The sequence below is a fragment of the Pituophis catenifer genome, unplaced genomic scaffold (genome assembly GCF_029215685.1).
Source record: "Pituophis catenifer annectens isolate HBS135680 unplaced genomic scaffold, rPitCat1.0.hap2 SCAF_2, whole genome shotgun sequence".
Taxonomy (NCBI): Eukaryota; Metazoa; Chordata; class Lepidosauria; order Squamata; family Colubridae; genus Pituophis; species Pituophis catenifer.
Genome location: NW_027256882.1, coordinates 267,108,427 through 267,120,866, shown reverse-complemented (window position 1 = coordinate 267,120,866; position 12,440 = coordinate 267,108,427). Strand labels below are relative to the sequence as shown.

The 12,440-nt window shown below is 38.7% G+C and overlaps 1 protein-coding gene across 1 annotated transcript in view; it reads left to right on the top strand.

The window, feature by feature from the left end:
* Positions 1-12,203, top strand: part of ZSWIM6 (zinc finger SWIM-type containing 6) — a 102,645-nt gene extending 90,442 nt beyond the window's left edge. Inside the window, exons 11-14 of the mRNA XM_070935867.1 lie at positions 459-616; positions 3,644-3,807; positions 5,490-5,571; positions 11,320-12,203. Of these exons, the coding sequence (XP_070791968.1) occupies positions 459-616; positions 3,644-3,807; positions 5,490-5,571; positions 11,320-12,182 (1,267 nt within the window). The 3' untranslated portion in view covers positions 12,183-12,203. The remainder of the gene's footprint in view (positions 1-458; positions 617-3,643; positions 3,808-5,489; positions 5,572-11,319) is intronic.
* The last annotated feature ends 237 nt before the right edge of the window (positions 12,204-12,440 follow it).

Genomic DNA, 12,440 nt, shown 5'->3' with positions numbered 1-12,440 from the left:
GTTTTTTCTGTCTAAAGTGAATGAATTGATTAGTTATAGAAGAAAAATAAATGTTTACTTTGATGTTCAATGATAATGATGATGATGATAATAATTAATAATAATAATTTATTGGCCTAATAACCATTAGGCCAGTATTTCTCAATCTTGGTAGCTTGAAGATGGGTGGACTTCAACTCCCAGAATCCCCCAGCCAGCAGCACTGGCTGGGGGATTCTGGGAGATGAAGTTCACCCATCTTCAAGCTATCAAGGTTGAGAAACACTGCATTAAACGCTCACTTTTCCCTTCCTATATATTGGGAGAAACCATGCTGTTTTAAATGTGGTAAATTTATTTAAAAATGGTCAAACTATGGCCTTTGGATATTGAGTTTCTGTAGAAGGAAAACCATTCTTGTGATCAACTAGGCTACAAGTTTGCATGATCAGTAAGAATATATATATTTTTACTTGCAGGTTACTAGTATTGGAATCAACAGCTCCAACGGGAGATATGTCTCGTCCTCATCACATAGCATCAGTTGTTCCAAACCGGTATCCCCGTTGGTTCACTCTGAGTCACATTGAATCTCAGCAGTGTGAGTTAGCATCAACTATGTTAACAGCAGCCAAAGGTACAATCCTGAAAATGAACACTCTGAAATTTTAGTTTACTAAAATTTAAATTATGTTTAGTTGATCAGTGTAACAAATTTTGTGTGAACAATTTTCAATTTGTCAGCTTTCCCCTTCTTCTGTTGTGTCCCCAGAGAGATTAGAGCTGAAAGTAAGTGCCATAGTTGGTAGGAGTAAACTCAGGACAAGAGATACACTTGGCAAAAAGTTAAAGTTGAAGTTTCTGACAAGGGAAAGGATGTTGTGAGAGTTTGCATAACGTCCAAGCCAGACCATATATATATTTAAAACAAAAGGGACATAGTTTTTTGACAGGTTGTTTGTTTTAGAAATGTATAAGGCTGCCAAACTTTATAACAACTCTGGGCAGCATACAGTAAAACAATCATAAAATGCAACTAAAAAAAAAAAACCAAATTCCAGAAGAAAAACAACCATTAAAAGGCAATCAAAGCTGAAGGAAGCCATGTTTAGAGGCACATCAAAAGATCGATATGTTGAGGAAACCATTTCTTTTTTTTTCTACTAAAAAGCAGCACATCTTATCAAAACAAATGGCAGAGTGCTTGGTCAGTACAAAGGTAGCTCAGAATAGAAACTGAACCATCTTGAATGAGATTACCTTTCCCTAGAAAATTCAAATTAGCAGTTTGAATGTATTCTTAACTTCAGCCCTGAATTATTTTTGTACAGTCTTTTCAGTGTACCAAGTCTGTTCTATCCTAAAGGTGTTAGATCTTACTGTGGTAACACCTGCTTTAGTTGCAATCCATTTTTGGAGTTTTGGAAAGCGTTCGAAATGGGGCTGCCTTAGAATAGTAATTAAAAAATTCAGCTACTTGAAACTAGTCAAACAGTAATCAATTGGATTACTGAATGAGATTGGTTATAGGGTTACACACCTCCATTTATTTCATGGCTATCAGGTCTCTCTCTCCCTCCCTCCCTCCCTCCCTCCCTCCCTCCCTCCCTCCCTCCCTCCCTTCATTCTCTCTCTCTCCCCCCCCTACCCCCCCCTCTCTCATCATTCATTGTTGCTTATAATTAATCACTTCATGACTTGGGTATGGGCTATTAAAAAAAAATTCCCTTATATGAGCCCACTCAATTTTAATCTAACTTGGACTCCTAACGGTAAGAGTCACATATTATCTGATAGGAATACATGAGACCCTTTGGGATAGTTGCTTCTATAATTTGGAAATCCCTGTAAGCATAATTTAGGCTAACTGTCACATGATTTTTTTTTAAAAAACTATACTTAGTTAAGACCAACATCACCAGATATGCCAATTTAAAAGCCAAACTCATGCCTGAATGCAATGTATTTTATTTGGCTGTTGGTTTTCTTACAGTGTTCTTACTTTGAATGAAATCGTTCAAAGGATGCTTCAGAAAATGTATTTAGTCTGAGTTTTCAGTGATGGATCACTCTTACTTACCTCCTTAATAGCACCAATCTTCTACCAGTCTGTTGAACAGAATGACTGACAAGGTCTTCCTGGTAAACTAGGTTTACTATTATGAATACCTTCAGGGATCACTTTTAGGATATGGAAAATGGAATCCTTAAAACATGGAAATTGTATATTGGCTAACCAGAAAGAAAAACTCTTGTCTCTGACTTGAATTATTTTAGTATTTATCAGGCAACACTGGAACAATATTTTGTACAAATAAATGCAATCCACATTCACCACCACATTTCATATAAAAGTATATCCACCCTTCTTGACCATACTGTTTCTTTTTCATTATTGTAAGACACAATTTAACTGCCAAAAAATGTGCTGGCTAATCCATGAGGTCCATGAAGAAAGGATAAAATTATTTTTGTTGGAAATTGTTGCTTGACCAGGAAGCAACTATGTTCACCTAATATACTATCACTTCTTTTAGTATTTATGGAGATTTTTCCAACTAACAAGGATAACACTCCTTCTCAGTCTGTTTATTAGGGTGGAAGAAGATTCCAACCAAAATGTTCAGATTAGGAAATTCCTAAATACTACTTCTATGCAGCGTAGAATGTATATTCATTTATTTTTCACAATTCTGAAGACCCCATCTCCCTCAAAGAGGGATATGTTTGAGTGCATAGATCAGGGGTGTCAAACTTGTGGCGTCACGTGATGTATTCACTAAACTGGGCGTGGGCGTGGCCAGCGCATGATGCATCCTGCCCTCAGGCTGTGAATTTGACAGCCCTGGCATAGATTACAGATAAATAGTTAAAAGCAAACAGACTAGTTCTCCACATTAGTATCTCTGAGGCTGTGAGGCAGTAATTAAATTTACCTACTTTGCAGATTATTAATTTCTCCAATCCTTCCATATTTTGGTATTAATTTCTTTACATTAAAGTATCTCTCGTATATACCCTCAGAATTCTTGTCTGCAGATTCTATGCAGGAAGTTTGATTAAGGAAAAAATATAATAGTGCACTGACTTTATGAATAAAGAAAGCTTTTGATTTGTTAACTTCACCTTAGCTTTAAATTTTCCTTTTATTTGCTAATGATAACAAACCTGTATGTAATGCAGACACTGATCCACTGCAGCACAGTTATATTCTTTGTAAAATGAAAAGTCTTGACTGAACATGTTTTCACTGAACCATACTTTAGCAAATGTGTTAAGAAGCCTTTCGTCATAGTCATCTGTAACCCTTCCACCATATATCACAAGATTTATATAGGTATATGTTTAGAAATTGAAAATATAAATCTAGATTATTTAAGCTTTTATATCTATTTGTAAAGATCTTTTTAAAAAGATGTATTAGTTGCCTTTTTTATTCATACACATGCTTGACTCATTACTAATTTCATTTCCCTTTTCCGGACTGGATCCCCTAGCTGCAGATAATGAGCTATCTTATTTACCAGTGATACACTAGATGCAGAATCTCTGAAATAAGTACATAAAATATACATTACAGTATCTGTCAGCTTCACTTGTTTTCATGTCATAAAAGTAGCGTTCACAGTTAATTCATTTCATCTTGTTTTTGCTGTTCTTGCAGGTGATGTTCGAAGGCTTGAAACAGTGTTAGAATCTATTCAGAAAAACATTCACTCCTCATCACACATTTTCAAGCTTGCCCAAGATGCTTTTAAAATAGCAACACTTATGGACAGTTTGCCGGATATTACCCTTCTAAAAGTCTCTCTGGAGCTGGGTCTTCAGGTATTTTTCCATAATAGAATTTTAATGCTGTAATTAGAGGGGAAAAATACTTATACGTATTCAGCTCTGCTATAGCTTTCTTCCAATATGTGGGTTTTTTTTTCAATTTCTCTTCAACTTTGGGATTTCCTGGTGTTGTTTAGTCCAAAGTCCAAAACTGCTTATCTTTTGAGGCCAGTCATAGAATCACACCTGCTTGGATTAATCTTTCACATACATTCACAAACACACACACACACACACACACACACACACACACACACACACACACCTACTTTGGAACTGAAATTGTCTTAACCTGTGTTGAATCAATAAATTGCTGCTTCTGTGCAGTAGAATAAAATTTATTCTACTTTAGTAGAATAGTTTAAAGCTAGAAATGAATGAGATTAGTATTCACCATCTTCCATTGGATCAGTGTTTCCAAACGCTACCTGGGAATTCTGGGAGTTGAAACCCACACATCTTAATGTTGGTGAGGTTGAGAAACACTACGTTGGAGGAATGGAACAGTTTCCACACAACTGTCCTGTTCAGAGTTTGAAGGAGTATAGGAGGGAAATGGTATGGATGGAGTCTTGCTGATGAATAGGCTTTATTGGATGCCACATTTTGGAAATTCAAGTGACACTATATGGGTAGTTCTTGACTTACAGACATTTGTTTAGTAACCATTCAAAATTACAACACACTGAAAAAAGTGACGTATGACAGTTTTCACATAGCATCTCTGTGGTCATGTGATGAAAATTCAGACACTTGGCAACTGGCATGTATTTATATAGTTGCATAAATACATGTGTTTATGATAGTTGCATGTCCCAGGGTCATGTGATTGTCGTTTGCAATCTTCTCACAAGCAAAGTCAACGGGGAAGCCAGATTCACTTAATGATGAATCTGCAGGAATTCAGTTAACAACTGTGGCAAGAAAGGTCCTAAAATGGGCCAAACCTACTTAACAACTGTCTTGTTTAGCAATGGAAATTTTGGGCTCAATTGTGGTCGTACGTCAGGGATTATCTGTTCTTAATACAGAGAACATAGATGAATAGCAATGGACATTAATAAAGTTATTTGTATGTTTGTAATTTCAGTTCATAAATAAAAGAACATTTTTAATAGGTTTACAAATAATACCAGAATGTGGAAAATACTCAGAAGCTAGCCACCTAGCAGTCATAAAAATGGCATCTAAGAAGAGCAAGCAAATTAGAACAGAATGTGTGATCTAGCAAAATATAAAATTGACTGCTGTAGAGTGTGTGCTACATTTTCTGTGTTTTTCCCAGCCTGGATGATCTAAAGCAATTAAAGCTATGATCATATCAAAGAGAAATCGATGTTCAACTTTGTGGTGTATCCCCATCTTGTTCATTCTAGAAACTGAATTGTAAGATTTGCTTTGATTCCGTATCAAGAAATAACTAGAAAATAAGTAAGAGGTAATATTACACAACTCAAGTCAAAGAATACAGCACAAAAATTAGGGGATTATTTCCTTCCCCTCCCCCTTGCTGTGCCGATGCATGATACAAGATACATTGATTAGAGATAGAATTGTTTACAGCTGATCTGGATAAATATTTTTACATAGTCACCACAATTTGTTTGGCTATTCAGAGCTAACATATTCTAAAGCAACAAAAATGTCTCAAGGGAAATATTTCTCTTTTTTAATAGGTGATGCGCATGACATTGTCAACGTTAAATTGGCGGCGGCGGGAAATGGTGAGGTGGTTGGTGACATGTGCAACAGAAGTAGGTATGTGTTGCCACTGATCTCAGCAGAATCCTGATCTAATTTGTGTGGTAAACAATATAATCACTTCCCACTAATCATAAGAATTTGCATGGTATTTATGTCATATAGATTTCCAGAGAAAACTGTAGCAGCAGTACATAAAAAAAACATGGTGTTTTGATGTTTTGGCCTCGGTCCAGTAATGTCACGTAAATTGGGGGTACAAAATGGTAGCATTTTATACAGAAATGTAACCCTAGGCTTTTTTAATTATGTGAAGGAAATTTATCCAATGCCTTTTCTATTTAAGATAGCACAAATGGCTACGAATGCAGTTCATAAGATTACAGTGGTACCTTGGTATTCAACTACTGTGAAACTCATCAAGTTTGATACTCAACACATTTTGATGTGAAAATTTTGTCCTAGTACTCATTGTTTGTTTGATACTCAACGCACAAGCTAGAACTTTTGGCTTACTACATTATTCCTTATGGGAAAAATGTGTTTGGTACTAATTGTTTTTGGTACTCATTGTACCTCCCAGAACCAAATAAGGATGAGTACTGAGATACCATTGTATGAAATTTTATCCACAGTGCGTTTATAGCTATAAGAAGAACTTGTTATAATTTGTTTGAAAACAATACCGAAAACTTAATGTTTGAATTTGCTATAAGGGTCAGGGTGTGAACACTGAGGAATTTATGATAGGTTTCTGATGTTCTAATGAAAAAGAAGTGTTCCCAAGAATAGGCAAATTCTCAAAGTAAATTTAATTTGAGAAAGGATGTGGATTCTCCACACATTCTGCTGAACTTTCTAACTAGTCCAAACTCCTGAACCAGTGGTGAAATCCAATTTTTTTTACTACCGGTTCTGTGGGCATGACTTGGTGGGCGTGGTGTGACTTGGTGGGCATCGCTTGGTGGGCATGGCAGAGAAAGGATACTGCAAAATCTCCATTCCCACCCTACTCCTGGGGGAAGAATATTGCAAAATCTTCATTCCCACCCACTCTGGGGCTAGCCAGAGGTGGCATTTGCCAGTTCTCTGAACTACTCAAAATTTCTGCTACCAGTTCTCTGAACTACTCAAAATTTCCACTACCTCCAGAACCTGTCAGAACCTGCTGGATTTCACCCCTGCCCTGAACATAATATTAATATATCTAAAACTTACAATTGTTTTTCTTGATATATTTAACATTTGTTAATCAGTATAATAGTTTAGACCTATCAGCTGCAAGTAATTTCTAAGAAACCCAAATCAGACCAGATTTCATTTGGACTGTAAATGATTTTTTAATGGTAACTGTAAATTTTCCCTAAAATGAATTGCTCTTATTGACTAATCTGTGGCTAGAAAATGATAGCTTGTTAGGATTTCAGTTACTCCTTTCTAATATTTACTTTTTCCTAATCTTCATACCAAAAGAGGTATATCTGGTGATTTAATAGTATTCTATTGGCAAGCAAATTGCCTTTTTGTGCTGTGGTACAGTTGTGTGTGTATGTGTCACTTCCATAAAGAAACTGTGATGCAATGCAAAGATCACTTTTGAGACATACGCAAGCTTATAAATAAATGAGGGAGTGTTTGTTTATGTAAATGAAGGAAAGCATTGAATGGAGCAGGAGAAAGGTGTACATGTATATGCAAGCGCATAGTACAACAGGACCCAGATGAGTAAAATGAGGACCTTTGGGTGTGGTTAGCTGAGTGCACAGATGTGTGCAAATTATTTCAAGCAATAATGAGGCACTCAAGCTGCCTATAAGCTTCAGTTTATAGACCCCATCAGTCATTGTTCGACCTCACAAGAACAACAAAAGGGCACTAAAGAAACCAGCTCATTTCAAACAGGGAATCTGGCTGTGACTATAGGCGAAGGTATTTCAGTCAGGACACAAATTTCTATTTTCCTGTTGAGATTATATTCAGTGCTATGTAGACATGTTCTGTCTTATTTGGGGGATGGAATGGTGTAAAAGGATGCCAGTTCCTTGGGGAATATGTCGGATGCTAGGACTTGTTTGTACAAATGTGCAGTGTTAGATTGAGAGTTTATTATATTCTTGAGGGGTTTTTTTTATCTGTATCCATTCAGATCTACATGAGGCCTTCAACTTTAAGTGGGGTATAGGCTAAAGTAGCAACCAGCAAAAATCTCTGACAAATCAAGGAGACTGAGGCTGTAAATTGCTCTTTTTCTATTGAGGGCAATTTGGAAAGAGCTGCCATATCTGTTAGAGAATGCAAACAATTTGAAACAACTTCAGGTTTGAACAGAGGGGGAAAGCTAGTCACTGTTGAGATTGCTGGATTAATTAAATTATTTTAAAAATTATGTTAGCCATCCTTCTAAATCAATGTTTTCTCAGGACAGCACATGGAATTTGCCTGATAAAATTTGGAAGAAAAAAACACTTCACAATCCATAGAAACAACCAAAGGCAACGTAATGGAGTAAAATAAATAATAGACTGATATAAGCTACCCAGTATACCAATGGTGAAGCACTTAAGAGCAATAGATGGATACTGTCTAAACATTAGCATATAAATTGATTAAAATGCCTGGCAGAAGAAAACATATCTTGCTCGCAATCGAGAACTCTATAAAATCTGCAGCAGGCATGCTTATCAGGGAAAGTATTCCACAATAAGTGGTGTGAAGGAATATAGACTTGGTCTCAGAAATGGGGAAGGATTAAGTGAGCTGTTAAGGGGAGAATTCCAGAAAAGAAGTCCTGAGAAAGAGAAAAGGGTAGGAAAAAAGTCAGAATAATTCAATCTTGATTTTCTTTGGTATACATGAGGTTAGATAGAAACTCTGTCAGGTTTTCAAAGTTCTGTTATTCTATCCCACAAAATAGAGATTATTCTTGAAATTTCTGCCATGCTTGTTATTTGACCTTGCCTATTGAACACAATAATTAAACAATCAAAAGGGAACTCCACTCAAGCAGACCCAAACATTTGGGGAAAAGCAGGCCTTAATTGCTTTTCTAAAAGCAAGCAGATTTGGGCTCTGTCATATATTGGAAGGGAGGAGGTATGGGTGTGTTTGTGGGTGTGTTTAGAGCATAAGGGAAGCTATGAAAAAGCAACGTCCTACGTCCCATAAGATGGCATGGTTTAACAGAAGGAACCTGGAGCATATTTTCTATATGGGAGCAAATGGACCCCGCAAATTTCTTGCGAAAAGGCAATCCTGTAAATAACCCAGCCTATGCCATGAGAGTGATATCTCACTCCATACCAATTCACTCAGAAGCTTCATTTAGATATTGAAAAGGGAGGAGGAGGAGGAGGAGGAGGAGGAGGAGGAGGAGGAGGAGGAGGAGGAGGAGGAGGAGGAGGAGGAGGATTGACTGGGACTTGATAGTTCCCCTTCCACCAATACCACTGGAAGTGTCCTTGGAGGAAGAGAAGTACTGCAAAATTATGCCCCTCATACCCAGCACCCTCAGCCAGCACAGAAGAATGGTAGGGTGGATGGTACCAAAAGCCATGAAGAGATCTAGGATTCTCAGTACTGTTCCCTGATCTGAATGGTCTGCATAATTCACTTCCGCATGTCCCATCAAAATCCATTCATAAATCCATTATGTGTATGTCACACTGAAAATACAGTTCACTTTCAAGCAATCAAGTTTTTTTTAACCTGCATAAACTATGCAAGAATAGCTACAATCCTGCTTCAGTATTAATAGAGTCAAGGCTTGCCTGTGAGAAATAGACATAATAATGGGATAGAGGGTGCAAGGAGAGGGAAAAAACTGCCAGAAGTTACCCACTTCAACTTTGAGACTGATTTATACATTCCATTGATCAGCATACAGGGATGTGCAAAACAGGTTGTTCAAATCATTTTAGAAATGTTTCACTCTTGAAACAGTCCGTTCTGAAGCTGAACATTTATTTCCAATTCATAGCTGTGTCATAGCAATTCATAGCTGGGAAACATTTGCAGAATGATCAAAACATTTATTTTGAATGTGATTTTTTTATACTCGCTTATTACTATGGGAGGGGGAAGCAAAATGCTGTAATTTTGTTTTTCAATAGTATGAAATGAACATTGCAAGAAAATTATGAAAAGAAATGAATAATGATGAAAATTATTACACAAAAAAAATAGGTGAAAGGGTTTTGGAGCAAGGATCTTTAGAGTTCTGCTTTTTAAAGTGTATATTCCTTTGATATTTTAGGCAGAATTAGATTAGAATTGCAGATACCACTTTCCAGACAAATTGCAGGATAAACCCTTCAGACAAATAGGTAGAGTAGTTTTGTGCAATGGGAATCTTCACAGCTGCATCCTATCCATTAAGGCAACAGGGGGCAGTTGAACTCTTGGGAGATGAGTAGAAGGTGGGAGAGATGGCAAGTTTACCAGATGCCATAGCATATTGGAGAGAATTGTACAGTGCATAAAAGACAGTGCTATTGGCTTTGTGGTACACAGGCAGTAGTGGGATTCAACCGGTGTAACAACCGGTTCGCTGAGTGTGGATGGGCAGTGCGTTTGAAAACAGCTCTAAAACTTAACCTTCTACTGCAGCCCCGGTGAGTAAAACAGCTGAGGCACGGCGATCCGCTCTGCCGCGTCTATCAGCTGGGCTTCAAACAAAGGAAATATAGGTCAGTATAGCTCAGGATGGGCGGGTGGGCCCACCTGATCATCGGAGCAAACCAGTTTGCTCTCAGCTGATTGTCGGAGCTACTGATTCGCCCAAACCAGTCCAAATAGGCTGAATTCCACCCCTGTACACAAGGTGTTGCCATATCTGCTGCCACAGATGCCAGAAGCAGTTGCTGGACAAGCCACTTCCTGTTATTAGCAGGTAGTTCTGTTGGCCACTTGGTCCCACTCAGTGGTGGGTTCCTTCCGGCTCGGTCCGGTTCAGCCGAGCCGGTAGCGGTGACGATATGACGTCACCAAACCGGTTTTCCCCTCCGCCCTCCCACCCCCCCACCCACGTTATTCTTACCTTTTATTTGATCCCACCCCCAATCTATTGCTGCCTCCTGAGTCCCAGCTGTTGACTAGAGGGAAAAAAACTATTTAAACTCTTGCCGCGGGGCTTCAAAGGGCCGTCCTACAGCTGATCAGTGTTAAAAGCAAACAAATGAGTCGGGTCGTAAGTGCAAGGACTGGTCGTAAGTGCAAGGACCTTCCAGAAATGACTCTGACCAGCTAGCCACGCCCACCTAGTCACATGACCTCCAAGCCACGCCCACAAAATAAGCCACGCCCACAGAACCAGTAGTAAAAAATTTAGAACCCACCCCTGGTCCCACTGTTTCCCTCCCTGGTCTTTTCAAACTGGCTTTTTATAGAGAAGGGGGGAAAAAAGAATGTTTATTTTGCTGGTGCAGCATCTTTGTCTCTGTAGTACCAAAAGGTACCAAATCGCTCGTAAAGTTTTCCATTCAAGTTGCTGTGCTTTGCTTCAGACAGCCATGGATTTGATAGAAATACCTTATTTCAGCTTGCTCTTTGATTTTGAGCAGGTTTGGGGATGTTTAATGAAACTATTTGGTTTTGCCAGCATATTCCAAAAAGAGCTTTGTGGAGAAAAAAGAGGATATTTCTATTTTAGAGAAGAAAGATAAGATTCTCTGATGCACCAATCGTTGGTGCAGAGCATATTGTGTTTTCAAAGTGCAGGTACCTTTGGAAGCTTCTGTAAGTGGTTCTCCTAAGTATTTGGCTCTTCCTTCAGTCTTTGTGACAAATATTTTTTTCTGTGTCTTACAGGTGTGTATGCACTGGATAGCATCATGCAAAGCTGGTTTACACTTTTCACTCCAACTGAAGCTACTAGTATTGTTGCTACCACAGTAATGTCCAACAGCACTATAGTCCGCTTGCATCTAGACTGCCATCAGCAGGAGAAACTGGCCAGCAGTGCTAGGACGCTTGCTCTACAGTGTGCCATGAAGGATCCTCAGAACTGCGCCCTCTCTGCACTGACCTTATGTGAAAAGGATCACATAGCTTTTGAGACTGCTTACCAAATTGTTCTTGATGCCGCTGCAACTGGCATGAGCTACACGCAGCTTTTCACTATAGCACGATACATGGAACACCGTGGTTACCCTGTGCGGGCCTATAAACTGGCCACGTTGGCCATGACACATCTCAACCTGAGTTACAATCAGGATACGCACCCTGCCATTAATGATGTTTTATGGGCTTGTGCACTCAGCCACTCCCTTGGAAAAAATGAATTGGCGGCTATAATACCTCTGGTGGTCAAAAGTGTCAAATGTGCAACAGTACTGTCAGACATCTTGCGTAGATGTACTTTGACCACTCCTGGAATGGTGGGACTTCACGGAAGGAGGAACTCTGGTAAGCTCATGTCCTTGGACAAAGCCCCATTAAGGCAACTCCTAGATGCCACAATTGGAGCCTACATAAATACAACACACTCTCGGCTCACGCACATCAGTCCGCGGCATTACAGCGAGTTTATAGAATTCCTGAGTAAGGCCCGTGAGACTTTTTTAATGGCTCACGATGGACACATTCAGTTCACCCAGTTCATTGACAACCTAAAACAAATCTACAAAGGCAAAAAGAAACTGATGATGTTGGTTCGCGAACGATTTGGTTGACAAAAAGAGAAAAAGCGTGAATGGATGGGGAAGGGGTGGGTGGGAGGGCAATACATTTTTACTTGAGCCTGCCTTTGTATCCTTTTTAACTTAAAACAGAGCCACACCGGTATTATATGTGTATAGTTCTATACTAAGTTTGCAAAACTAAAATGTCACATTGTGAAAGTATGTGTGTTTTCCTTCCCCCTCCCCCTTTCCTTTTCTGTTTTGTATGAAAGATTTGAGAGGCTTAAAAGAGAAGTTTGGTTTACACTG